Raw genomic sequence first — 27,183 nt, 5'->3', positions numbered from 1 at the left:
AAGCTCAGGGTCTAAGAGCAAAGGAGAGGGGCTGCTGGGGCCCAAAGGGCAAAGCATGGTCCCACTGGCTCAGAGACTCCTCAGCCAAGCACACGCCCTGTGTACCCTGGATAAAGAGCAGCTGCTGGACAGGGCCGCAGCATGCCCCTTCCTGCATGTACCCCTCCCGCCACGTCAGACGAGGAGCCACTCACAGCCATGCATTAAAGAAATACTAACTTTAATAATAACCATCCGATTCCTTTGGTATAATCAAGACCTGGTAACAAATCAAACCCATATAAAGGAGAGAGAAGGGAGAGGGGAGAAAGCAAAACCCTCCCCGCATCTGAGCCCAGGCTGACTCCTCCAGGGGGGAGCAGGAGGCGTGAGGGCGAGGGTGACACTTTGGCTTCTGAGCATAACAATGTGCATGCAACACTGGGATCCCCACGGTCCATGCAGACCAGGGGTGTGCAGGCTCCATGCCCTGCAGGGAGAGGGCTCACCTGCTACAGCAGCAGAGCCAGGGAAGCCCAGAAGGCTGCTCCTGGCGGACGCTGCTTAGCACTGGCTGGGGAAACAGCAGAGCTCAGGCCAGCGGTTTTGTCCATTCCCCTGGGACCTCAGCACCCAACTTGTCCCCTGATGTGGGGAGTTCTGATTCCCCCCTTGTGGCTGCCATCTTGCTGGGTGCTACGTGCTTCCTTTGGCTGCGTGGTTGGCCTAGGCCAAGCTGGGGTACAGGGAACTGGCTGTGTCACACCCTGCCCAAGGGGCAGCAGGGCATAATGTACAGCACTGCCCCCCCAAAGGACGGGGGAGCCAAGGGGCTCTTGCCTTCCTGTGGAGAACCCCATTTACCCCACCTAATTTCCATCCATGCCCCTCCCTGGACACAGGCTGGGAGTTGCCTTCCAGGACGAGGAGTGGGACAGTGAGCAGCCTGCTGCAGAAGGAGCCACCTGAGCCCTGCTTCCAGCCAGCAGGACACTGGGATGGGAACAGGCCTGGCTGTGGCCTCTGGGAGCCAGTGGAGCCTTGCGTGAAGACAGGGGCTGTGCTCCCAGCACTCCCCCAGCAGCCAGGTGGGCTGACTGCTCGCCCCAGCCTGCCCCAGGGCCAACTGTTTTGCATAAGTATCTGGGACCTGTGGAGGGTCAAGGCACAGAGTTAATACGTAAAGTGATCGGGTACATTCGGTGTGCGGCCGGCCCAGCCTTGTGCTTCGCGGAGCAGAGCGCCAGGTTCACCCAGGGAGGGCAGGGGGCCCTCCACTCCTGGCCTCTGGGGAAGATCTCCCTTGTTCTTGCCCTGTGCAGCAGGAGCCCTGGTACTGCTCTGTGGAGCGGGGTAGGGGTGGTTCTCCCAAAGGGGTCACACAGGTGGTGCCACCCATGGGTATTGGCCCCTAGGGATTGCAGGGGAATGGCAGATGAAAATCCAGCCCTTCCCTGCTGGGGGTGAGCTGCCTCTCAGGAGAGGGCGGGGACCAGGAGCGCTTGGAAACCTCCAGACAGGCAGGCCTCTGAGCCAATAGGATTGAACCGTGACCTTCCTCCCAGAGGCTCAGCAGGCACTTAGAGGTCAGGGCAGGCTCCCTCCCACCCACCCTGCCTGAGGGGGGGATGAACACGGGACGAGGGGGAGCGCACGTGGTTGTGATCGGCCTTCGGAGCAGTGCCCGCAGCCGCCCACAGGGCTGGAGTTTGGTGCTAGCGGAGGCGTGGCTGGTGCAGCTCCCTGGATGCAGAAACAGGCCCCCTCCCTCTGCCCCAATACCCAGCCCTGGCTCCCCCGGCTGCCTCCAGCTCTGCTCTGTCTCCGGGGGGCTGGTGTGAGCCCAGGGAGTCTGAGCTCCTGGCGGTGAGACGGGGAGCCCCAGGGCCTCCTGGGGAAGCAGTGGCTGAAACAGTCCAAGAGCCCTGCTGGCAGACAGGGGATGAGAAGGCCAGGGTGGGCAGGGCCCGGGGGGCTCTGCCGAGGCCCCCATGTGCCTCACAGTCTCCTCTCCACAGGCTGCTGCAGGCACAGCTCGCTGCCCGCTGAGATGATGGGCAGGTGATTGTCCATGTGGTAGCTGATCAGGTGACTGACGCTCTCGAAGCGATGATCCTTCGTCCGCACCTGCAGGGGCCAGAAACCGGGCTCAGAGGATGGCCAATAAGTGGGTGGAGCCAGGAGGCATGTGCGCCCTCTTGTGACCAAATGATACATGGCAGCACAAACCCTGCAGAGACGAGCCAGTGTCCCGTCCGGTCCACACATGCCCCCTTGCAGGACCCAGCTGAGGCACCTCCAGGAGGGTGGGGTGGCCGTACCCACCTCCGGGGCGGGGGTGGCTAAGGGCCCACGGGGCTGAGCTGGAGCCAGGGCCGGAGCGGGGCAGGGCTCCTGTCAATTGTTCTCACATACAGAACCCAGGAGCCCATGGGGGGCAGGAATATGGGGTGCTGGCCCTGTGCCCAGCTGGCACCCCAGGAGACCCGCAGGGTAACACTGGGCAGTGGCTTGGCTTTGCTCTGGGCTCCCAGCTCTGATTAGCTCTTCCCCTGAGCACCAAGCCTGTAGGACTGGGGAAGGGAGCCACGCACCATGGCCCCAAGGCCGACTCACCACTCCCTCGGGGTCGACCAGCAGCAGGTGCTTGGGCTGCCCACCCTGCAGCCCGGTCAGCACGTACTGGCCCGGTGTGGTGGTGCTCTCCCGCACTAGGAAGTCCCCGTTCACCTTCAGCAGCTTCTCTGCCTCCTTGCGGCTCATCTTCCCGTGGTACCAGGGCTCCCGCCGCAGCTGTTCCTCCATGGAGGCCAGGAGCTGGGCCGGCGGCAGCCCCACCGGCACCGCAGGCGGGACGCGCAGGGCGTCCTCAAAGGGCTCTGCGGGGGGAGAGAAGCAGGGGCTGGATGGACACGGAGCCCACACCCATGCCGTGCCCTGAGGCTCTAGCCGGTTGGACAGAGGCAAGCTAGGCCCCTCAGCCCAGCAGCCATGCAGAGCTCGTGCAGAGGGCCAGCAGGACGGGCCAACCCTCACTCACTCATGTCGAAGAGGTCTCGCTGGGCACTGCCGTTGGCCGTGCCCGGGATGCTGGTGGCAGAGGCCTGGCGCGACCTGTCCAGGTTCTGCACGTTGACATAGGATGGGTCGTCAAACAGATCGGTGCGAATGGCTGGGCCGGTGCCGGGGGCGTATTTATCCCTTCCTGCAGGGAGGGGAGCTGCAGTTAGCAGGGCTTGCCAGCCCGAGAGCCAGACCTTCCCCCCCAACCTCAGCTACAGGGTCCAACACCCCCCCTGCTGGGCCTTGGGTTACCCCAGGGACAGCAGCAGAGACCCCAGCTAGGGGGCAGGAGGAGACCAGCCCCGCACTCTGCTGGGAGCCCTTGATTTGCTCCATGTGATCCTGGCAAACCCAAAGATGATGCAGAACTGGACCCAGGGACACGAAAGCCCTGGGGTATTCAAGCTCCCTGCCCTGGCACACACAGGGCACTGGGCCTGGCACTATGGGTGATGCTCAGAGATTAGCCTGTCCCACTGCGGAGGGCAGCGTGGAGGCAATGCCGGAGCCAGCCCCGTCGCATGGGGCAGGAAGGCGCTGAGCCGTGCCAGGCCATGAGGCCCCCAGCAGGTGGGTGAGGGAACCTGTGGCACGGCTGCCCGTGGTCCGGTACCTTGGGCGGGAGGGTGCTGCTTCCGGGGCTCGTGCTCTGCGCTGGACATCTGGCCCACAGGCTGCAGGAGGAAGAGACAAGGCTCAGACTGTTCCCTTCTCTTCCCCATGCCCACAGTGCCCAGCTCCAGTGGCCTCCAGTCTGACCATGTGCCACCCATCCTGCACCGACTGGCAACAGGCAGCCCCTTCGGGGGCAGACTGGCCTGCAGATGCCCCCTGTGCATGGACGTACCTTGCTAGGTTTCACCCTGGGGTCTGAGCAGGAAAGAGGGACTCATCGGCCAGGTGGCCCTAGGCCCCCCACTCAGCCCTGAGTTGCTTCCCCTCTTTCTGGCCACACCATGGGGATGGTAGCTCCCCCCACCCCAAGCTGGCCCCAAGGGACCCACCCGGCACGGCCCTGGGAAGGGGTGCAGTGGGACGAGCCGGTGGAAGCAAGCGATGCTTACCAGCGTTGCCCCCAGGGGATTGGGCGTCTGGATCGCACTGGCAGCCTCACGCAGCCGCATGTCCACCACGCCCCCAAGGGGGGGCTCTTTGCCGGGGAAGTCATTGTAGTACTGGTGGTCCGATGGCTCTTCCTCCTCCTCGTCCCAGGCCGAGCCGTCGAACCCGGCCATCCTAGGGGTTGGGCAGCACGGGGTGAGCAGCAACATGCCCCAGCTCTGCCACGCGCCCTCCGCTCCCCCGGCCAGCTCAGCGCCTGGCGCCCCACCAAGGGCACTGGGGTTCCTTGTCTCAGGCCCAGCAGCCCCTGGACTGGACCCAGGCAGCCAGAGCGTCCTACCCAGAGCCCCGCCATCCGGCCAGGGAGCTCCAGGGGATCCTCACACCCTGCAGCACCCCACTGAGGGTCCCCCCGTACCTGTCATGGGGCGTTACGAGCTTTGGGGGGTTTTTCAAGTACTGCTTGAAGCGCAGCTCGAAGGCCTGCCCAATGGTGCTGATGACATCCTGCGCCAGGCCCTCGGGGCACTCCAGGATATGGCAGGCTGGAGAGGAAACAAGAGCAGGGCTCAGAGGGAGGGACCCTGCACCCACACCCACCCACCCACCCCGAGCACTGCCAGGCTCCCATTACACCCACCCCTGGCCCACCCTGGCAGCAGGGCCCCAGCAAAGCAACAACTGCTGCTGCAGGCCTAGAGCCAGCCAGGGCGTCTCTGCGAGCGCAGCCTGGGGGGGCCGCCAGCCCAGCTCTCGTGGCCCCAGCTGGCTGGGGGGCAGCACTGGGCCGAGGCAGGCGTCCCGCAGCGGTGGGGTTAATGGCTGTGCCAGCCAGCCAAGAGGTGGCAGGAGTCACTCACCTCTCTGATTGACGGGGTCTTTGGCAACGTAGGCGACGTACTCGGCAGTTTCCTGTGGGTGAGACGCGGCGGGTGAGGTGGGAGTGGCACCCAGAGCTGGGGGCACCACCCCACCCATCGCCCACAGCCTAGTGTTCAGCACAGCGATGGCAGTCCCAGGCGTGAGGCCAGGGTGAAGGGCTGGGGGACGTACCAGGGCACCAGCCCGGCCCTGCTGGAGCGGCTCACCCCTGCTGGGGCAGTAACGGGGGTGCTGGCCAAATGCAGGGGCTTGGGTCAGAACGGCACCGCGAGCGGGCCAGCAGTGGGGGAGAGCTCCCCCGCCCCTCCGAAGGAGCCCTGGACGGAGGTGGGATGGAGCCCAGCCATCAGCAGAACCTGGACACAGAGCAAAGGTCCCCAGCGGCTCACTCACCGGGTCCCCCCCGGAGGCGAAGGAGATGGACTGCATGTGATGGTTGGCGATGATCTGTGGGGAAGGGAGAGCTGTTGGTTAGACACAGCCCCCGGCTGCTCTGCCCAGCCAGGGACACCTGTGTGGGGGAGACACCCCCAGGGACGTGGGGTCTCCGCCTGGCCTTCGGGCCCCCCCACCGCCCCTGGAGCTGGCAGCCATGGACCTGCCCTGCATGGTGCCCTGTATTGTGGCATCATGGGCCTGGGTCGAACCAGTGACCCTCCGTGGGGGCCCAGCACACGGGGTCTGAGAGGCAGGCCTGGCCTGTGTCCCCGGGCAGACAGGGGGAGTGGAGCTGCAGAGATGGGGGCTGGGTAGGCAGGGGTGGGAGCCCCACTCCTGTTGCTCCCCAGCCATAGCAGACAGGAAGTGGAATCTGTGGCCCCACCGAGCCCCCCTCCTCGCCCGGTGAGTCTCACCTGTTTGCAGTCGGACGCCATGAGGTTGAGGCTGCTGGTGGAGATGGTGAGGGTGATGGGCATGCCGGCAAACTTGAGGTTGCTCTTGCCCAGGATGGAGTTCAGCGAGCGGCCGCAGGGCTACGGAAGCAAAGGACCGTCCGCTAGGGGGATGGGGCCGAGGGGAGAACACCCCTCACTGCCCAGTCGGGCCCCCGAGCGCCCGGGGCTCAGCCACACCAATCCTCCAACACTTCGCATCTACCGCCCCAGCCACCCCAGGCCTGGCACGGAGCGACCCGGGAGCCCCTCCACAGCAGAGCACGCCGTGGCCCTGGGCCAGGTGGGAGCAGAGCTCCGCTCCAGCGCAGCCCAGCCCCTGTGCAGGCCCCACTGCCCCTCACCTTCCAGGAAAGGCAGCAGCCCCCCTCCGGCTCAGCCCTCAATCTCCCGCCGCCCGCCCCACACTCATTAACCAGCAGCAGCAGGGCCCCCCCACCCTGACTGAGGGGGGAGGGCTGCGCTGGAGCCTCTCGCTCCTCCATTAGCGCCAGACAGGGCCGCTCTGGATCGATCAGCCCCCACAGCGGGGGGCCTAGCCCAGGCCAGCCACACCTGCCAACCCACGGCAAGGGGCAGCCAGGAGAGGGCTGGAGGCTCCTGCTCCAGTAGAAGAGGGAGGGAGCAGGAGTGTGCACGGCTCCCTCCAGAGACCCATGGGGAGGGGGTGTGCATGTGCCTCCCGACTGCAAATACAAGGGCTTCCCAGCTCCCAGTGCTCCCCCCAACCCACCGAAAGCCTCCTGCCAGACACCAGTACTGCCTGGCTCCTAGAACCCGGGGTCAAATTCCCAGCTCTGACCCAGCTGAGCCAGGGCTGGGGTGAGAACACGAGCGTGTGGGAAGCGAAGGAGTCAGAGTCCTGCCCCTTTGCCCTGTGGTCCTGCCATGTCCGCTCCTCGCCCCCACCCCTGGCCCCCGGGAGTCAGCGGCAGGGCTGTCCAGACTCTGGGCCCCCCTCCAACCGCCAGAGCATGCTGCCTTTACCCGGCCTGGCCTTACCTTCCTCCTCCGGACGGCTCCTTTGGCACTGGGCACCGCCTCGCACACCAGGCTGATCGCCTCCCTGCGGGACCACAGGGCAAAGTCAGGGCAGCCCCAGGGAGCAGCCAGGCCCCAGCCACTTCCCCGATGAGCCCCCCACAGTATCCCTTCCCCCAGGGACCGGTGACACACAGACCCCTGAGTGCTGGGAGGGGAGGCACAGGTCTTAGCCCACTTGGGGAGAGCGAAGCTACAAGGAGACGGGCCCCTAGTCCAGGGCCTGGAAGCGGCTCTGCAAGGGGGATCGACCCTGCCCCCCAAAGAGGCTGCAGTCGTTCATACACACGAGCCTTGCGCAAAGGGGCCAAGGGTTGTGGGCTGAGTGCAGAAAGGGGGGAAGGGCTGGGAAGGGCCTGCCATCCTGAGAGTCCCCAAACCATCCTCTCCAGCCGGGGGAGGGACACGGGCGGGGCCCCCTTGGCCTGGCAGAGGCTGGAGCGAGTGTCTGGTTTCGCTAAGCCCATCGACAGAGGCACCGGTCTCCCTGGCACCGCCTATGCAGCTGCGGTTCAGACCCCACCACACTCCTTGGCAGCTGCCACCCAGCAGCACTGGTGGGGGGCACCATGGGACTTGCTCTGGGCCCAGAGTGGCCTGGCTGCCTGACGGGCTCCCGTCCTGCTTCACCAAGTTCAGCTCACCCGCAGGGCACTGGGTCAGAACCCCCCCTCCAGGCCCATGGGCATCAGTGAAGGGGGTACATGCGGGTGCACCTCCTGGCGTGAGGCCTCTCTGCCCACAGCCAGCTATTGTGCCTGCGGGGCTCACAGGAGGCAGGGCAGCCTGGGGCTCACCTGGTGACCTGCGTCCTGGTGTTGAAATCCAGCGCCCGCATGGACTGGAGAACTTCCACGCAGCCCATGTACTGCGTGTGTGAGAGAGAGAGAGAGAGAGAGAGCATCAGACAGCAGGATGGGGTCAGCCCAATAACCTCCACGCCCGCTGGGATGGCACAGCCCGGCCTCTCCCGCCAGCCCCAGGGCTGCAATGCTGGCAGGCTGCTCCCCTGCACCGGCTCAGCACTCAGGGTGCAGGGCCATTCCACAAGGCCTCCCCCAGCCCCACAGCTCCAGACACCCCAGCTCCCACGCACCACAGGGTGAGCTGCAGGGGTGGAACAGGGGAGGGGCTGTGTTTGGGCACTGGCTGGCCTCACCGAAGGCCGTGCTCGGCTCCCCACGACCCCCCGTGGGCTCGCATGGGGAGGTGGGGAGCAGAAATATTACAGCGTGAAAGAACCCTCCCTGTGCTTCTCTAGGGGAGGGTCTGGGTTGGTGCCTGGCTCTGGGGCACCATCCCTGAGATGCCAACGCCCTCCAGGTGCCCCTTGGGGGATTTCCTCACACAGACCCCAGCACTGGCCCCAGGGCAGCTCAGCCACTGCACACGCCCAGCCCCCAGTCAGCTCAGCCAGTGCACACGCCCAGCCCCCAGCCCCAGCCAGCTCAGCCACTGCACACGCCCAGCCCCCGGCCCCAGCCAGCTCAGCCACTGCACACACCCAGCCCCCGGCCAGCTCAGCCACTGCACACGCCCAGCCCCCGGCCAGCTCAGCCACTGCACACGCCCAGCCCCCGGCCAGCTCAGCCACTGCACACGCCCAGCACCCGGCCCCAGGGCAGCTCAGCCACTGCACACCCAGACCCTGGCCAGCTCAGCCACTGCACACGCCCAGCCCCCGGCCAGCTCAGCCACCGGCCAGCTCAGCCACTGCACGCCCAGCCCCTGGCCAGCTCAGCCACTGCACACGCCCAGCCCCCGGCCAGCTCAGCCACTGCACACGCCCAGCACCCGGCCCCAGGGCAGCTCAGCCACTGCACACCCAGCCCCTGGCCAGCTCAGCCACTGCACACGCCCAGCCCCCGGCCAGCTCAGCCACTGCACACGCCCAGCCCCCGGCCAGCTCAGCCACTGCACACGCCCAGCCCCCGGCCAGCTCAGCCACTGCACACGCCCAGCCCCCGGCCCCAGGGCAGCTCAACCACTGCACACCCAGCCCCTGGCCAGCTCAGCCACTGCACACGCCCAGCCCCCGGCCAGCTCAGCCACTGCACATGCCCAGCACCCGGCCCCAGGGCAGCTCAGCCACTGCACACCCAGCCCCTGGCCAGCTCAGCCACTGCACACGCCCAGCCCCCGGCCAGCTCAGCCACTGCACACCCAGCCCCTGGCCAGCTCAGCCACTGCACACGCCCAGCCCCCGGCCAGCTCAGCCACTGCACACGCCCAGCCCCCGGCCCCAGGGCAGCTCAGCCATTGCACACGCCCAGCCCCCGGCCCCAGCCAGCTCGGCCACTGCACACACCCAGCCCCCGGCCCCAGCCAGCTCGGCCACTGCACACGCCCAGCCCCCGGCCCCAGCCAGCTCAGCCACTGCACACACCCAGCACCCGGCCAGCTCAGCCACTGCACACACCCAGCCCCCGGCCAGCTCAGCCACTGCACACGCCCAGCACCCGGCCAGCTCAGCCACTGCACACGCCCAGGCCCCAGCATCACAGGGAGTTAGTAGGAGGAACCCACCATCCCCTGCAGGGGTCAGTAACCCACCCTCTCTGCTCCCATGACCCAGCCCCCCTGGACCCTCAGGAGGAGCCCTGTGTGAGGATGTGACGCAGCAGGGAGGGGGGAGTGTTGACCTGGGAATGTGCCCTGGGGATGGGAGACCTGAGAGCCTGTCACCTGAGCCAGGAGGGGGAGGGGGAGGTAACACCTCTGCCCAGGAATGTGGACGGAGGCTGCAGGAGGGAACCTGCTGGGGGGGTTTAGTTTTCAGTTTGGGGCTGGGTGGAGGAACGCAGGGAACCCCAGGGCTGGGGTCTAAGCTCCCTGCTCCCCCAGAAGGACTTGACTGAGGGGTCCTGGGTGTACCCACAAGCTCTGTTTTGGACTGTGTTCCTGGTGTCCAATAAACCTTCTGTTTTACTGGCTGGCTGAGAGTCTCAGTGAATCCCAGGAAGAGGGGTGCAGGGCCTGGACTCCCCCACACTCCGTGACACCCTGCACACCCGTTAGATGATGAAAAGGGCACAATTCAAAAGCCCCATTCCCAGGATGGTTTCGGGAGCCCGCTAGTGCCCCCTTGGCTTGGCAGAGCCCTGAGCCCTGCCTCTCTTGGCTGATGCCAGCTGGGTAGACACTGGCCCTGGGGTCGTTTGCTCCCTGCCCCCAGCTGGGCTAGGCACTCATGCCAGACACGGTAACTCTAACTTCTGCCTACCAAGAACAGAGCTTCTCTATTTAGTGCCCCCCAGGTGTGGCCTTGATGCTGCGGGGGGAGTCTCCGAAGAGCTAAATTCAGCCTTCCCTATCTCTTCCTATGCTGCGGGGATGGGGGCGTAGGGCTCTGAAGGGAGGCCCCCAGCAAGGGACTCTGAGCAGGGCCCCCTGCAAGCCCCTGCAGGCTAGAAACGGGGCTGTTTAATCCTGGCTCAGGTCACAAGTGAAATGAGTTGTCTGGTCTCCGCCTGGTGCTCCATGTGCACGTCCTGCCCCAAATGCGTTGCACCCACTCAAGACACACCCAGGCTGTGAGCTGTCAGCAGAGCTGGGGGGAGAGCAGTGAGCTGCCCGGCAGGAGGGGGCTGCCCGGCAGAGCTGGGTGTAGGAAGCTGAGTCCCCTTCCCTGGTCCTGCGCCCTGCCCCAGCCTCACCCCGTCAAGCCCCAGCCCCCGAGGTGGCTCTCAGCAGCAGGGACCAGAGCTGGCAGCCAAGCTGAAAAGCATGAGGCAAAGAGGAAAGGGCCAGCCCAGCTGGTACGCAGGGGGAAGTGCCTGGCGCTGCCCCACCACGCATGGGGCTCTGCAGGCTGAGCTAACATTGCAGGCAGGCTCCAGCTACACCACCTGGGGGGAGACAGCCAGGAGCGCCCCAGCACCAAGGCTGAGGGCGTCTCTTGGAGCGGAGAGCTGGGATACTGTGCTCTAAGCAATGCACTGGAGTGGCCAGCGAGTCTGGCTCGGTGCCGCCCTCTGCCGCATGGCACCAGAGCCATGGTGCCAGTGTGGGAGGCTGGCCAGCACATCCTGGGGTCTGTCTCCAGGGCCCCATGCAGGCTTTAAGCGGTGCCCACGGACTGGTTCCAGATGTCGCGTATTGACACCTCATCAGTTACTGGGAGTGGACACATCCACCCTGACTGAACCAGCCCCGGTCAGCACTGGTTCCCCACTTGTGAGGTAGCTCCCTTCTCTTCGTGTGCCAATATAGTTATGCCTGGATCTGTAATGTTCTCTCCATGCATCTGAAGAAGTGGGGTTTTGACCCACGGAAGCTGATGCCCAAATCAATCTGTGAGTGGCTTTAAGGTGCCACCGGACTCCTGGTTGTGTAGGTATGGCTGGGCATGCCCAGTTACACCCGTGCCCAGGCACATGGGGCCAAGGGCGGTCCAGCGGATGGCGCAGCCCAGAGGCTTTGATCCCAGCATGGCCAGGCAGCAAAACACGCTGGAAGCTGCAGTCTCCACAGGCAGCTCCGAAGAAGCCCGTCAGACTGAGGGCAGGGGTCCCTGCGTGGAGCGACGGGGGTGCCGGGCAGCGCGGGAGGGACCCCCGCTGGGAGCGGGCTCTGGCAAGCTGTGCTGGGTCACAGGGAGGAGGAAGGCTCCTGGCCCAGCACCCGAGGGCCAAGCAAGAGGCCAGCGCCAATGCAAGTGAGGGAGTGTGGCAACACTTCCCCATGGAGCGGCTGCCTCGGGCTTCCTGTGCCTCCTACAGCGCCCGCCTGAGTGGGCATCTGCCTGGCGGACTTGGGAGGCACCCTGACCCCAGCTGCCCCCACCCTGCCTGCCAAACCGCTCCACTCGCAGGGGTGCAGCAGCCGCCGGCCCAGGGCCTTGGAGCCCTTAGTGTGCCCCTGGAGTTGGGGGGGGGGCAGCCAGCCTGGCTGAGGTGCACGAAAGGAGAAGAAATCTCACTGGGCACACAAAGGAAGCAGCTATGTCCAGAGCAGCTCCCCTCCCGCCCGCAGAGGAGGGGCCCCTGGCAGGCCGGGGTTTGGAGACCTCAGGTGAAGCGCTGTGGCAATGGACACGCAGGTCCCTTCCTCCCAGAGCAGCGGCACTGCAGAGCCACTCAGGGCCGGGGACTCGCGGGCCGCCCCCTCCATGCAGGCAATGAAAGCGCCCTGGGCAGAGGGTTCAGAGACACTGCCCTGCCTGGCCCTCCCGTTGTCTCCCCCGAGCCCCATCCTGCCCCCAACAGGGAGCCGACAGGCATGGGCCCCACCCAGATCCAATCCTGGCCTTCCGGGAACCGCATTTCCCCTGGAGGGCAGTGCCCAAAGGGGAAAGTGCCACCTGGGCCAGATTGGCAGGGCGAGCTCCCCACGCACTGCCCTGCCCAGGGGCCTCTCTGCTGGGGCAGCCAGGGGTGTGGAGCAACGTCCCCTGCTGGGGGGCTGGGACAGCTGCTTAGGCAGTTGGGTCCCTACAGCCCAGTGCAGGTGTGGTCACCGCCCCTCCCTGTCCGCCCCCTGCTCCCTCCTCGCCACGCCGGGGCGCCCGCTGCACTCACCCTGACGAGGTAGGAGACGCCGGGGCCCATGACCTTGTCGTCGGGGTGCAGCCAGCCGCGGGTGGGCTTATTGACGAAGCTGCCGTGGCGGGTCCATTCGTCGCCCCCCAGCTGGCCGCCTTCCACCCGCGTCTTCTTCCCGCAGCTCAGCTTGTTCATATCCTGAGGACAGACAGCGACAGGCCCCGCTGAATCGGGGCTGGGGGCGTCCACCGCAGCCAGCGCCGCACCCGGCTCCCCAAGGCTCCCCGCCTCCTTCATGCTGACAGCCGAGAAGCCCCGCAGGCCGAGCAAGTTGGCGGGGTAGGAGAGCTTCAGGTTGGCCATTTTGGGGAAGAAGGAGCACAGGGTGGTGGGGCTGTCCTCGGACTCCGACGAAAGCTCCCCGATGGGCAGCATGGGGCTGAGGGAGGAGGACGACAGGGAACTGGGCACGAGGGACTCCACTGGGGACCCCAGGGACCCTGCGCCAGCCACTGCCTCCTCCAGGGAGGAGACCGACTCGTTCCGGAGGTGGCTGTATTTACTCTTCTGCAGCAGATCCATACTGGAGGGGCTCAGGCAGGCCAATCTGGCTCTGGAGCAGGGTGGCTGGCCTGGCCCTTACGGCCTGCCCCTGAAGAGACCAAGAGCCTAGGGCAGCCAGCACCCTGTGGAGCAGGGACTCCAGAAACATGCAGCTAGACCAGCTCCCACGCCAGCCCCCCGCCAGCGCAGCGTGACCACTGGGAGAGCCGGCCCCGAGCCCCCGGCCAAAGGGACGCCGGGTGAGCGTCACTGGGAGCAGGCAGGAGGGAGCAGCAGCGTCTGGTCACAGTCAAAGCTCATCTCCCCGCAACACACAGCCCCCTGCACCAGCGCTCCCCAGGCAGCGGCAGACGGATCCCACCTCGTTACAGCCAGTCAATAACAAGCAGCGTGGCAAGGGCAGGACAGGGAGGGACACGCTGGTGCAGCCGGCTGGAGAGCAACCCCTGCCCCCTGCACGATTCCAGCTCAGCTGCAGAGAGGAAGCAGGCGAGGCCGCTGGCTGCACCCGACGGGGCCCAGTGGGCGAGGCAGTCGGAGCCACAAGCTGAGCCCAGGGCTGCTGCTCCTCCACCTGTCAGGATATCCTCAAGCCGTGCTGCCCAGAGACCACTGTCCAGTCCAGTGCCCCCAGCCCTGCCAGCCTGCCAGCACTCCCTGGCCTGCTGCGCCAACCCCTGCCTCCAGCCCAGCTCCTGCTGTCTCCAGCTAGCAGGAAATCAAAGGCATGAATATTTAAAGTCCGGAGACAAGGCAGCCACAGAGCGTGTTCCAGCCCAGCCCGGCTGCACTCTGGGCACCAGCCTGGAGCCGACGAGGCCCCCTCCGTGGGCGTGGGTGCCTTGGCCCACGTGCTGGGGCCAGGGATGCTCCCCTCTCAAAGGCAGTGGGCAGCCACGCAGGCTTGGCGGGGGTCCCGTGGGCAAGGCGAGATGCGGCTGCTGCACGTGTCCAGCCAGGGCCTGGGGCCCCAGAGCGACTGAGAGGAGCAGGGAGCTGGGCAGAGACTGAGCAGGGCTGGGTGCTCCAGCTCCAGCCGGGCAGGGCGCAGGAAGCTGGTGCGTTCAGCCGGCCGCAGCCAGAGGTGCAGGCGGAGATTCCCCAGCTGCCGGGAGCTGGGGAGGAGCTGCTGCTTCCTGCATGGAGCTGGCTCTAAGTGACTGCGGCTCCCGGGAGAGGAGAGGGGGCTGCTGCCAATCGGAAGGGCAGTGCTGACTCACAGCCTCTGCCCACAGCAGGGGGGAGGGGGGGGCCCTCACTCGCTGGCTCCCTCCCGAAGGGGTGTGGTCGCAGGGAGTATCTAGAGCAGAAAATCAAGGTCACAGGCGTGGGGCGGAGCCAGGGGGGAGCACAGACCGGGGGTGCCCTCTCTCTGCAGGGACACGTGGGCCTGTGTGCCGGGCAGGGGCACCACGGCTCTCCATGCTCACCCCCTTCTCCCATCCGGCCCAACACCCGCTGGGTGCCAGCTCTCCAGCCCCGGCAGGACAGGTAAAGCAGGGCCCCGTGGCACCCGACTCCAAACTCCCCTTTCCATGCTGTGCCAGACGCTCCGCCCCTCCCCGCTGTGGGTGGAGAGAGCCTTCTCCTCTGCAGCGCCTGTCACCCGCAGCAGCCGTCCCTGCCCTTCCCAAACCTGCCAGTCACTCTGAGCACCAAGCTTGCTCCAGCACTGCGGGTGCTGGGGGGCAGCAGCCGGGGCACGTGAGACCCACGTTCTCACGCCCTTTGCATGTCACTTTCAGCTAGGCCCAAGCCGCGGGGAGCAGCACCCCCCCGCCCACACATGCTGCTGCAGCCAGCTCTGGACACGGCAGCACTGGGCTGAGGCCCGAGGCCTCTGGGGCAGGCTCGGGTCAGAGTTTGTACTAACTGAAGAGCGAGAAGGATACAATCAGCAACAGCCCCCAGGGCTACTTGCAAATTGCCAGCTCCCCACTGGGCCACAGAACCGCGTCTGCAGAATACAGCTCTCTAGTCCAGCGGGCCCGGGCGAGGGAAGTTTGGGCTGGTGGGCAGTCCTCACTAGTGTTCAGAGTTAACACCCACCTCAGGCCACACCGCTCAGAGCTATTGTTTCAGGCTCTCTGCAGACTCAGGACAACAGCTCTACCTCGGTTCCACGCAAATCCCTTTGGCTGCTCTACAGCCAGAAGGGCTGGAAACACAAGGGGTGGACTCCTAGCAAACGAAAGGCCCTGGCTCCACCACTGGACCCAACTCCATGAGATTTCACTGGCGGGTCCCCTTACGACTGCTCTGGCTCTGAATGGAGGCTGAGGCCAGAGCTGAGCCCCGCAGGGCAGGACGGATATTCCTGGGTGTGGCCAGCCCCAAAGGCTAAGCATGAGTAAACGACATTCCCCCAGCCAGACACATCGCAGGGGAGCACCGGCTCCAGACCTCGGAGCAGCACCGGCCACTTGCCATGGCCACGTCCCCCATACAGGTGTCAGCGCTTCCCAGCCGCGGTGCGAGCCCTGGCAGGCAGCCACGAGCAGCAAGGGAAATGGAAATCTGGCCAAGGCTGGAAATAGCCTCCCGCGTCGCCAAAGTGCTGCTGCTAACCACAGCAGGGAGGCTCAGCCGGCCTCTGGGAGCCACCAGCACCACAGACAAGAGTCCTTGGGCGCAGCGGTGAGACCCCCCATGCACCCCCACCCCTGGGAGATCCCTGTGCACTCTGCGCCCCACCCCCACCCCCGGGAGACCCCCGTGCACCCCCACCCCACCCCTGGGAGATCCCCATGCACTCTGCACCCCCACCCCACCCCCGGGAGATCCCCGTGCACCCCCACCCCCGGGAGACCCCCGTGCACTCTGCGCCCCACCCCCACCCCCGGGAGATCCCCGTGCACTCTGCGCCCCCACCCCACCCCCGGGAGATCCCCGTGCACTCTGCGCCCCCACGAGATCCCCGTGCACTCTGCGCCCCACCCCCGGGAGACCCCCGTGCACACACCCCTCCCAGCACCATTCACCAGCGCTCACCACAGCCTCTCGCACCAGGGAATGACCATTCCAGGGGTCCCTGCACAGTCCGTGCGAGAGCAGAGCTCACTCTGCCTGGGGCCCAGCAGTGCTGCACAGCCACTTGAAAGGCATGCAGGAAGCAGCGACCCACCTACCCGGGATTTCCCTGAGCCGAGCCCTGCGTGTTCTACCCCACAGCCGAGCCCGGCTGCATGCTCTTGGCAGGCAATGGAGGGGCTTGCGCCCCCCGGAGGCCAGGCAGCTGTGCACTGCCCTCTGCTGGAAGGGGCAAACAGCCAGCCAATGGAAATGGGGTCGAAGGTCACCGAGCACCAAAGCACAGTGCCCTACCTGCCTATCACAAGGGGGCAGGGGGGGCTGGAGCCGTACTCTGCCGGTGGCATCAGGTGCCCGGTGCAGACTAGCCCCAGCAGCAGCAGGAAGGGGGCAGAGCAGCCCCCGCCTGAACCTCCCTGCTCTGCGCCTTTTCCACTCCTCCTGGAGCCAAGGGTCTGTTCATTGCCCGCCCCACGTCTCTGGAGCAGCTTCCGAGGACAGCACAGGGGCCAGGATAAAAGCTGGCTGGAGTCACACACAGGAAGCAGCTGCCCATGGGAGTAGGGAGTGAGGGGCAAAGGGAGCGGCTCAGGGCTTTGCCTTAACTCCTTCACTCCCAGACCGGGCAGAGCCCCGGAGCACAGGGGTGGGGGAACAGGCATGGGCAGCGAGGGCTTGGTGCGGGGCTCTATGCAACTGATCCAAACCCTGAGCTCCACGAACTCACTCCTGATCTGCAGGTTCCCCCAGTCCTGACCCGCAGCCCCTGCTAGCCCAGCCCTGGGCTCCCCCTAGCTCGGCTGGTGCCCCTCAATCCCGACCCGCAGCCCATTATCCCAGCCCTGGGCTCCCCCCCCTCAGCTCTGCTGGTGCCCCTTGTGACACAGTGGGGACTGAGTGGGGCGGATTGTCCTAGGAATGTGGCAGGGGAGTTTACTGGGACTTTCTGCATCGGTGATGAGATAGCAGGGGGTGACTTCACTGGCTGGGACGATACCTGAGCCTGTAACCTGAGCCGGGAGGGTGGCTGGGGCCAGGTAACACCTTCTGCCTGCGAAGCTGGACAAAGGCTGGAGGAGGAGCTGGGGGGAGGCCGGGTGAGCCGGCTGGAGGGAGTTTCCGTTGTTGGAGTGGGCTGGGGAAGAGGAGAGAGCCCCAGAGCTGGGGTCTAAGCTCTCTAACCCCCAGAAGGGCCTGACTAAGGGGTCCTGTTTATGTCTGCAAACTCTGGTCTGGACTGTGTTCCCGTCGTCTCTAATAAACCTTCTGTTCTACTGGCTAGCTGAGAGTCACAGTGAATTGCAGGAAGTGGGGGTGCAGGGCCCTAACTTCCCCAATCTCAGTGACAACTGGTGACAGAGGTGGGATCTACTGCACCCATGAACAACGAAGAGGGATTGACAGGGACAAGGCGTGCTGAAGAGTCGGAGAGGAGCGGTTTCGGGGGCCGGAGGAGCTACGCTTAACTTTTGGGAGTGTGTGACCAGCAAGAAGGACTGTTGCAATAAAGGGGTCCCCTTGGGCACTGCGGTGAGCAGTCTCAGGGAGGAGGAGTCTGCAGCTCGACCCTGGGAGAGAGGTGGTGACCGGGAGAAGGGCTGGCACAGTAGGGGTTCCTCCTGGACACCACCGCTCCAGCACACAGGCCTGCGAGTGGCCAGCAGGAAGATGTTTGGGCTGACTCCCGAGATGTACAGGAGAAGGTTCTGGAGTCAGCGTAAAGCCCCTGAGGGCACATATCTACAAGCTCTGGTCTGGACTGTGTTCCTGTCGTCTCTAATAAACCTTTTGTTCTACTGGCTGGCTGAGAGTCACGGTGAATCGCAGGAAGTGGGGGTGCAGGGCCCTGACTTCCCCAATCTCCGTGACACCCCTCAATCCTGAACCACAGCCCCTGTTATCCCAGCCCTGGGCTCCCCCAGCTCTGCCGGTGCCCCTCAGTCCCGACCCACAGCCCCCTCCTATCCCAGCCAGACTCCCCCAGCTCTGCTTTTGCCCCTCAATCCCGACATGCAGCCCCTGCTAGCCCAGCCCTGGGCTCCCCTGCACAACTCTGCTGGTGCCCCTCACTGCTGCCCCACGGTCCCCCTGCTAAATAGTCCTTGGTTTCCCAGACACGGAGCACGGGTTACATGGACCTGATCCAAACTGCAGAGATTTAGCAAGAAGAACAAAGTGGGACTTGAATAGGACTGGACAACTCACTTCACATGTGACGTGGGCCAGGCGGAGCCACTCCTGGCGAGCATGGATGCTCCTTGGTCTCCAGAGTCCCGTTTACGTGAGCAAGCACCTCAGCAGAGACAAGCAGTCAAGCTGGGGCTTCACCAAGATCTGCCCCAACACAAGGAAGTGTGCGCGGCTCCCCCCAGCACAGCCCCCAACGGACAGCGGGGTAAACAACTCCCAGTCATACGCTGGGAAACCAGGTTAAAACACACCCCTGGTTGCGTCTGGACCAGCGGCCCCAGGAGCAAGGCCCTCGTGCCAGGACCGGCTGCAGGCAGGTGTGGGAAGTAGCCCGGGCTAGCCCATGCCAGAAAGGGAGAGTCTGCAGCCAGTGTGCGGCGGAGCCATTAGCGAGGTTTAACTGCAGCACCACAGCCGCGGGTGGGGGAGCTGGAGAGGGCAGGGAGCCCATGGCTAAGAGGAAGTTAACTCAGCGCCCCACGGGGGAGCCCTGGATGCTGCAGGGAGGTGGAGGCAGAGCTGCTCTCTCCCAGCCCTGGGATGATGCAGGGACAAGGCCTGGGGGACGGGGAGCAAGGGCCCTTGGAGAGCCAGACCCTGATCCCTGCCCAGATCCCTTGAGACCGGGAAAGCAGGTGGGCCAGGAGCCCGGGCTAGAGAGACACATGGGCTGACCCAGCCTGTCAACAACTGCGGCCAGGTGAGGCCTAACTCTTCTTCAGCCGCCCGTGCACAGAGAGAGCCCTCCCCGCCAGGCACATACAGCCTGCCCAGAGTTCCCAGGCGGTAGCATGGGGCCAGGAGAGAAGCCGGCCCCCAGGCTCTGTGGGCTCACTGGAGACCAAGGCCTGTGCTTTCCAGCCACCCTGCCGCGCTCCTGGCAAAGGCCAGACAGCAGGGCCCATGCAGCGCGGCCTCAGCCAGGCATTGTGAGGCAGGGGCCCAGAAGAGAGAAGACTGCAGCCCAGCGGCTGGGCACAGTACGTGCTCTCTGGCTGTCGGACTCCAACAGAATCCAGCCCCTTCCAAAGCAGCTGCTCCATCCCAGGGCTGAGCGTGCTGGATCCCATTTCTGGAGAGCTGGTGGGGAAAACAAGCCCTGCAGAGAGCCCTCCCCCCACAGCCAGCGAGCAGTCTGAGAGACACCGGGAGACTCCTCCAGCCCTGCTGGATGCTCTGAGGAGCAGAGGTCAAGGGCCGGGGGCCCTCGGGTCCGTGCTGGATGCCTCCCAACTCCTTCTCTGGGGCGGCCGCACACAGTGGCTCTGCCTGGGCCTCTGCCACAGGGTCCAGCACCCGACGCCCTCCTAGGAAATACAAGCCCGGGAGCTGAGACAGAGCTTTGGAGCAGGCGAGCAGCTTGGGAGGAAACCCACGTGGAGCCGTGCACACACAATGATGCACAGAGCCGGACAGAGAGAGTCTGTGCGAGTTCAGGAGACGCCGCACCAATTCATGCTTCCTTGGCTGACATGCCCACCTGCTCCCTCCTGCAGCCAGGAGACATGGCTACTTGTGGGCAAGCTGTTTGTTCTCGCCCAGAGCTGACACAAGGTCTCTTGGACAGGCCAGAGCCCCCGGCAGACTGCGATCCCGATGTGCAGCCACACGACAGGCTGCGGACGTGCTCCCTGCGGGCAGGGCGTGCGGCTCAGGAAACACACCAGAGAAGGGAGACGTGCAGGAAGGCAGGCAGACGTTCGGCCAGCGGCAGGTCCTTCCCCAAGTGACACAGCAGAGGCACCGGTGACACCGCTACCCGATCCCATGGGGTGAAAGCATCTGTGTCCCATCTCCCAGATCTCACGCGCACGCCAGCTCTCTCTCCCTCTCTCACACCCAGGCTCCCTGCAACTCTCTGCAACAGCAGGAGCCGTGTGTCCAGGAATGGCTCTTCATCACCAAGGGGGACAGAAAATTGTGGGACCCCCAGGAGTCACATTCATGGCCCCCTTTGGGGTCATGACCCCATGGTTGGGCACAGCTACTCAGTGAGAAACACACCAGAGCCCAGTAAGAAGACGCAGGAGAGGCCAGCGGGGACCAGCAGGTCCGAGTGAGAGAAAGAAAGTCTGGTCCATCACCAAAGCCGCCTACCCACCACCACAGTCCCCGAGAACCGCTGGCCTTACCACGTACTCCATCTGCGCCGCACACAGGGAGCAGAGCTGCAAAGCCCCTCTTCGTGGAGTCCAACCTGCGGTTCAGTGACAAACAGGGAGTTAGCCGGCCTGGCCCAGCCCCCAAGGAGGCTGCCGTGCACTCAGCACTGACCGGACGAAGTGAATCACTCGCCATGTCTCTTGGAGCCAGCCCCACCATTGGGGCAGCCTCTTTCCCCACTGACTTGCTGCTTGGCTCCGTCCAAGCCAGGCCTGCCCCAGGAGGTCACTACGAGCCAGGGAAGAGATGGTGTCTGGCTGCTGGAGATCACACAGGGGAACCCCTGGCACTGGCTCCTCGTTTGGATCCCTGCTTGCTTGGGAGGCTGCCTGGCACCCGCTTCCCCGGAGGAGGCGTAGCAGACAAGTGTGGGAAGTTTGGGGTCTCAGCCAAGGTGAGCCTGGCTCCATCTGCCAGGAGATGCCGGGGCCTGGAGCAGCTGGGGTGCGGTGGGGACATGAAGGGACGCCTGGGGACGCTGCTTGCCACACATACATCCAGCCAGCCCATGGGAATCTCCCTTAGAGGAGCAGCAAACCCAATGAGCCACTGAGACGACGTTGGAAGCCCATATTCTAGTGGAACAGACCAAAGCAACCGGGCCCGGGGGTTGCCCACCTCCAGACAGAACCTTCTGTGATGCTGCTGCCATGGGCCAGACTGAAGCACCCCACAGAGAGAGGCTGGGCTCTTGCCCCCACAGCCAGGGAGAGCCAGGAGCCTTCACCAGCACCTCCAGCCGGGAAGGAGCAAAGAAGTGGGGGCCTGTGGCTGGGTCCCAGCAAACACCCAGGGCTGCACCTAGTCTCGGCCCCCTCATAGCCCACGCACCATGGGGTCTCCCCAAGTGCCAAGGTGAGTGAGCCGCCCAGGCTGCTGCTGGAACTCCCCAGGACACTGCAGCTTTTCTGGGTTCGTGCGCCCCTTGGCGGGGCCCACAGCAGCATACAGAGCCCGCGGGTGGGGACTGTGCGCTCACCTCCCGAGGAACCACCCCTGTGGGCCCAGCCACTCCTCCGCCTGGGGGAGCAGCACTCGCAGCCCAGCCAGCGCCTGACTCCTGCCCACAGCTGCACCCAGTGAGCTTGGCAGGCAGAGACCAGCACAGGGCATGGAAGGGGAGGAGGTTCCAGGCCCAGGGAGAACATGGCCAGGGCAGTGGGCACGGCTCCTTCTATGGCCCAGAAATGTCCCACTCAGCTCCAAGAAGAAAAGGAGGACTTGTGGCATCTTAGAGACTAACAAATTTATTTGAGCATAAGCTTTTGTGAGCTACAGCTCACTGCATCGGATCCTGGCTCGACCGCCCATCCTCCCTTTGGACAGGAAACTGCCCTCCAAGCACAGCAGGGAAACAAACCCAATCTACTTTCTGGTCGCACCTGGGCCCGGAGACATGCAGCTGCCTGGGCAGCCCGGCCCTGGGGTGGGCGCCTGGGCCCCACTGAGCACAGCCACAACTATCTATCTGGGTCCTTCCTAGGGGCCCGTCTGCAGCAGAGATGGCCCCTTGCTCCCTTGAGACGGGCCAAGTGAGGGACACCCCTCCAGCTCCTCTGCGCAGACCCTGGGGACATCACAGAGCCCAGGACAGGCCAGCCAGGAGGAGACGTCACTTGCCCTTTGACCCCGGGTCCGAGGGTAACAGCTCATTTAGCATGAGCCAGTGTGAGAAGTTCATAGCTAGCTGAGCCTTCGGCGGGGCTGGGGGGCGCTCAGCTCCGCTCCAGGGCACCCCAGGACCCAGTTAAAGGACACACAGGGAAACACACCCCAGAGGGAGGGGAGAAGGCAACACAGCCACTGCCAGGGTGGGACATGGGAGCCTGGGAGAGGCCCCATCTGGGGAGCCCAGGAGCCCTCGAGACACCCCAGAGGTGCTGGAACGAGGCGATGCCCTGGTAGCCCCCAGGGGCTCTCCGACCAGCCCAGCCAAAGGCCCCTTCACACAGGAATACCCCCCCACACGCACCCCTCCTTCCCCAGGGGTGCAGGAGCTAAAGGCAGCTGAGGGTAAACCCCAATCAGTCTGCGCTGCCCCCCCTCCCCCACAAACACCACGTCTGGCCCCCCAGAGCTGCGCTGAGCCCATTCCCAGACGCGGGACAGGCGCCCAGCAGCACTTTGGCCAGAGGCTGGAGTGGTCTCTCCCCTTGGCCTCCTAGACGGGAAGCTCTTTGGGGCATGGGCTGCGTCTACTGAGCACCCACCATGGTACGGACACTGGGGCAACCCCCAGCATGCAGCCCTGGGCACACACAATGCCAAACCATTTCGGACACCTGGAAAGTCGAGCGCCTCCTACAAGGCAGGAGAAATCCGCTTTCAAAGCCTGCGTCCTCGGGGTTATTTCAGTCCCTTTCTTCTGCTCATAATGGCAGAGACAGCGAAAGGGCTTTTCCCATCCAGGGCTGGATCCAGGCTCTGGCTGGCCCAAGTGAACCAAAGCCCCACTCTTCGCAGGGCAGGGCTACCCCTTCCCACTCACATCTTCCCTGTGAGCCAGAGGATTAGCACCCCGGAAATGGAGCAAGATATGCCCTGGAGTCCAAGGCCCACATCTGTTCTACCAAGCTATGAGCCACAGCTGGGCCCACCTGGTTCCGCCAGAGCATTCAGCCTGCTGGGGCCATGAAGATACACAACACAGGAGGCTTCTCTGCAGCCTAAATCTCATTTCCGATCAGCTGTTTCCTGACTCAGCATTTCTGCGCACATCATTTGGCAGCCCACAGGGTGGGAGCTGGGTCTGAACAAAGCAGCACCTGGCACGCAGGTTGGCTGGGCAGCTGCCATGCAGTGCGGCGAGGGCAGGGGAGTCACACCAGCAGCAGGCTCAACTAGTGGCTGTTTCCCAGGAGCTTCACTCAGGGAGGGCCCTGGGACTAGAGAGGCCCAGATTATTTCCCTGGCCCACAGGGGAAGAGTTCAGACATAAATAAACGTGAGTACAGGCCAGCACTGGCTGCCACTCGCAGTCATTAGGGTCTGGGCAGCCAGCAATAAATCACGTGGCAGAGCCGCCAGGCACAACACGGGCAAGGCAGCAAAACCTCAGCAGCTTTGCCAGCAGACCCGGTGCCCTTAAAGTGATGCTCACCCCCTGTCACTCCAGGGCACGCTCCAAGCTACCCACGCAGCAGCAACCAGGGGGATCCCAAGCCGGGACAGAGCACAGCACAGATCCATGCCCGGGCTCAGGTTGGAGGCTGTTGTGTACTGGAGGGGGAGCAGAGATGGGAGGGGAAGCATGAGGGACCGTTGGGCTTTTGGAGTATTCCTGCTCACTGCAGCTTCTGATGCCAAGACCTCGGGGAGGTTCTTAAAATACATCCAGAGGGGAGGCTCTGTGAGGCTGGGACACAAAGGCAGCAATTTAGGTGTTAATCCAAGTCCCTAGCAACAGAACCAGTGACTAATCCTACTCACCCGCTCTCCCCACCGCACACTGTAATTTACCAACATCAGCTACAAAACCCAAAGTTTAAACAACGCTCACATTCTGACAGCAAACCACAAGAGGCAGGAAATTCACAGGCTGGGTGAGAACCCAGGCTGCATTTATGCAACACGGCTGGGCTCGGTGATGAAAGAACGCTGCACTTGCAGCCTGAACTTGGCATTTCTGCACTGGCCTCAATAGCACCAGCCCAGTTGCCTCTCAAGGTGAAGAGTCCAGCCTGTGAAATATACACCCAACAAGCGACAGCCCAGTACACGTCCCTGCACAGAGTCTACGCCTTTTGTTTACAACAGCGTCTAACACAGCAGGAGGGGTCGATCCTTCTTTTGGTGCATAAGGTCCTAGTGCTTGTAGGGCCCTGGGCAACAGATGAGCCAGACTGTGCCAAAGGCGATGAAGCCTGATCAACAGCAGGCCAGACGTGACTCCAAAACCCTCCACAGGAGACAAACATTCCAAGGTCTCGCTGACGGGTGAGCATTCCGCACAGCTGCCACGCCCACAGGGTCAGCAGCTGCAAGCTCCCCATGGTCAGACACTTAAATCCCCCCTGCCCTGCCCCCTGCCACGTTAGAACACACAGCCCCTGCTTGGGCAACCCCTTGGAGCCCCTTTGGGATCACAGGCTCTCAAGCACGCGTCCTCTGCTCACACTACCATTGGCCAACTCTGTACAAGGAGCGGGCTCAAGCTAGCACAGTGCAGAGACCAGAGTGATCCGCCTGGCACAGCTACCAGCAGTGCGCGACTTTACAAAGCACCAGTGCCCAGTTCCCAGGGCCACGCACCGGCCCGAGCCACTGCTGAGACCTTCCCAAACAGCTCCCAAACTCAGTCAAAGCTCTGCAGCTGAGCGTGTGATGGGTCTGCTCGCCCCAGAGCCAGGCGTTGAGCCGAGGGATTTACCGTTCGGACACGTTACCCTTCGCCCCCCGAGAGCAAACCAGAGCTACTCAGTCTGCCAGCACAAGCAGGGAGAGGCAGACTCCTTGCAGGCTGGGATGAGGAGAGGCTGCCGGGAAGCAACAGGAAATGAAGAAACACCAGGAATGTTTCCAGCCGGGGGAGGAAGGTGAAATCACAGCTGGACAAAGGTTACCAGGGATGTAAACACCAAGCGGGGCCCTGAGCACCCGCTTCCTGTGGAAAGGGGGCGTCTGGTGGGGGGAGCCAAAGAAAGCCACACGAGGCACAGACACAGCTAGTCACAGCTTTCCGTCCCTTGGCTCCACTGCACCCAGGCTGGGACTTGAGAGCAATGCTGCCCTGCGCAACCCACATGGGAAAAGGAGCGACTTGCTCCCACACCCCGTCCCAAGTGGAACCCGGTTACCACTGACAAGAGCATTGACATCAGGCTCCTCACTCACCGGAGAGCAGCCAGTGCTGGCCTGTTCTCACACCTCCTGTTCACGGAGCAGAGCGGGGCTGCCCTGGCAGTCACCCTGCAGGGATGGAGGCTGAAAGCGAGGTGGCTACGGGTGTCACGCTGGGACCCAACCAGCCCAGGTCTGAGGCACTGGGAGCCTGGCCCCATCTCACCCTGCCAGTGGCCCTCGCTTACTCACCATCTGCTCCGTGACACACAGGGGAAAGTACAAGCACCCAGAGGCTCCCAGCCACTGGCAGATAACCGCCCCGCTCAGGGTGCCCCACAGGGACGTCTCACGGACCCCGAGACTTTAACTGTCCAGCAAGGAGCGAAAGGCCACCACAGACCCAGAGCAGGTGCAGTGACAGTAACCGGTCCATGGCTGGAACCATCTACACGGGCCGCGGGGGTGATGGAGAACAGGCAGAGAGGGCGACTGGGGGGGACCAAGAGCGAGTGAGCGAGGGGGCTGCCAAGGGGGGGAAGCAGGGTGCACCGGGGAGGCTGCGGGGAAGGGGAGCTTGGGGCCAGTCCATGAGAGGAGGAGCACGAGCTGGGGAGACGCAGGCAGGTTCCTGGGGGGCACCAGAGCAAGGGGGTTTGTTACACCCGGGGAGCCTGAACCCATAGAGACCAGCGGGCAAAGGGGGAGCTGTGGAGAGGCAGTAGGGAGCTGAGACCCTGTAAAGCAGGGGGCACCATAGGAAGTGGGGCAGGGGCAGGGCAAAAAGGGGATCGGACCCAGGGCAGGATTGGTGGGCTGGGCGGCAGAAGGGATCAGGTCTGGCGGATCCGGGTTGGGATCATGATGGGGGGATCGGGCCCGGGGTGGGAGGGATCCGGGACGGGATCGTGGGGGGGGAGCGGAGGAGATCGGGCCCGGGGGAGGGAGGGATCGGGCCCGGGGCGGCGGGGGCGGAGGGGATCGGGCCCGGGGCGGGATGGGGGCGGGAGGGGGCGGAGGGGATCGGGCCCGGGGCGGGATGGGGGCGGGGGGGGCGGAGGGGATCGGGCCCGGGGCGGGATGGGGGCGGGGGGGGGCGGAGGGGATCGGGCCCGGGGCGGGATCAGGTCTGGGGGATCCAGGACAGGATCGTGGCGGGAGGGATCGGGCCCGGGGCGGCATGGGGGGGATCGGGCCCGGAGCGGGATCAGGTCTGGGGAATCCGGGGCGGGATGGGGGCGGGGGGCCCGGGCCGGGATCAAGTCTGGGGGATCCGGGACAGGATCGTTGTGGGGAGGATCGGGCCCGGGGCGAGATGAGGGCGAGGGGGGATCGGGCCCGGGGCGGGATGAGGGCGAGGGGGGATCGGGCCCGGGGCGGGATGAGGGCGAGGGGGGATCGGGACGGAGGGGATCGGGCCCGGAGCGGGGGGGGATCGGGCCGGGGCGGGATGAGGGCGGGGGGCCCGGAGCGGGGGGGGATCGGGCCCGGGGCGGGATGGGGGCGGGGGGCCCGGAGCGGGGGGGGGGATCGGGCCCGGAGCGGGGGGGGGGCGGGGGGCCCGGAGCGGGGGGGGGATCGGGCCCGGGGCGGGATGGGGGGGGGGGCCCGGAGCGGGGGGGGATCGGGCCCGGGACGGGGGGCCCGGAGCGGGGGGGGGATCGGGCCCGGGACGGGGGGCCCGGAGCGGGGGGGGGATCGGGCCCGGGGCGGGGGGCCCGGAGCGGGGGGGGGATCGGGCCCGGGACGGGGGGCCCGGAGCGGGGGGGGGATCGGGCCCGGGGCGGGGGGCCCGGAGCGGGGGGGGGATCGGGCCCGGGGCGGGTCTCACCGGGGCACCATGGATCCTCCGGGCTCGCTCGGCTGCCGGCGGCCGCGGCTCCAGCACAAACTTCTGCCCGGACCCTCCCTCGGCCACTCACTTCCGGCCCCGCCGGCCCCGGCTCGGCCTCAGCGGGCCCCGTCACGTGACGGGGGCGCGCTCCGCTCCCCACCCCCGCCGGAGACGAGCCAATAGGAACGCGCGCCCCCTTCTCTCGGCTTGGCCAATGAGA

The 27,183-nt window shown here is 65.1% G+C and overlaps 1 protein-coding gene and 1 long non-coding RNA gene across 7 annotated transcripts; one reads left to right on the top strand and one right to left on the bottom strand.

Annotated features, from left to right (window-relative positions):
* Positions 1–203: 203 nt before the first annotated feature.
* Positions 204–27,097, bottom strand: SHC1 (SHC adaptor protein 1). 6 transcript variants are annotated; one of them, XM_084613708.1, is made up of 14 exons: positions 26,961–27,047; positions 20,320–20,384; positions 12,440–12,601; positions 7,718–7,788; positions 6,882–6,945; positions 5,841–5,960; positions 5,380–5,433; positions 4,965–5,016; positions 4,523–4,649; positions 4,107–4,278; positions 3,656–3,716; positions 3,020–3,184; positions 2,596–2,858; positions 204–2,106 (listed from the first exon to the last, which is right to left on the bottom strand). In XM_084613708.1, exons 2-14 carry the CDS (start codon positions 20,329–20,331, stop codon positions 1,978–1,980), a joined length of 1,452 nt encoding a protein of 483 aa, XP_084469834.1. In that variant the 5' UTR covers positions 20,332–20,384; positions 26,961–27,047; the 3' UTR covers positions 204–1,977. The 6 variants fall into 6 exon arrangements, with proteins under 6 accessions (XP_084469834.1, XP_084469835.1, XP_084469838.1 ...); XM_084613709.1 differs by lacking the exon at positions 20,320–20,384 and having other exon boundaries at positions 26,961–27,097; XM_084613712.1 differs by lacking the exons at positions 20,320–20,384; positions 26,961–27,047 and adding an exon at positions 16,292–16,311.
* Positions 14,815–17,794, top strand: LOC311512502. Its single transcript, XR_014709469.1, has 2 exons — positions 14,815–15,604; positions 17,280–17,794. It is a non-coding gene; the product is annotated as an uncharacterized lncRNA (long non-coding RNA).
* Positions 27,098–27,183: the final 86 nt, after the last annotated feature.

The sequence above is a fragment of the Lepidochelys olivacea genome, assembly GCF_965140295.1.
Source record: "Lepidochelys olivacea isolate rLepOli2 genome assembly, chromosome: 24".
Lineage (NCBI taxonomy): Eukaryota > Metazoa > Chordata > Testudines > Cheloniidae > Lepidochelys > Lepidochelys olivacea.
Note: the sequence above shows the minus strand (reverse complement) of the source record. Positions and strands in the feature narration are given on the sequence as shown.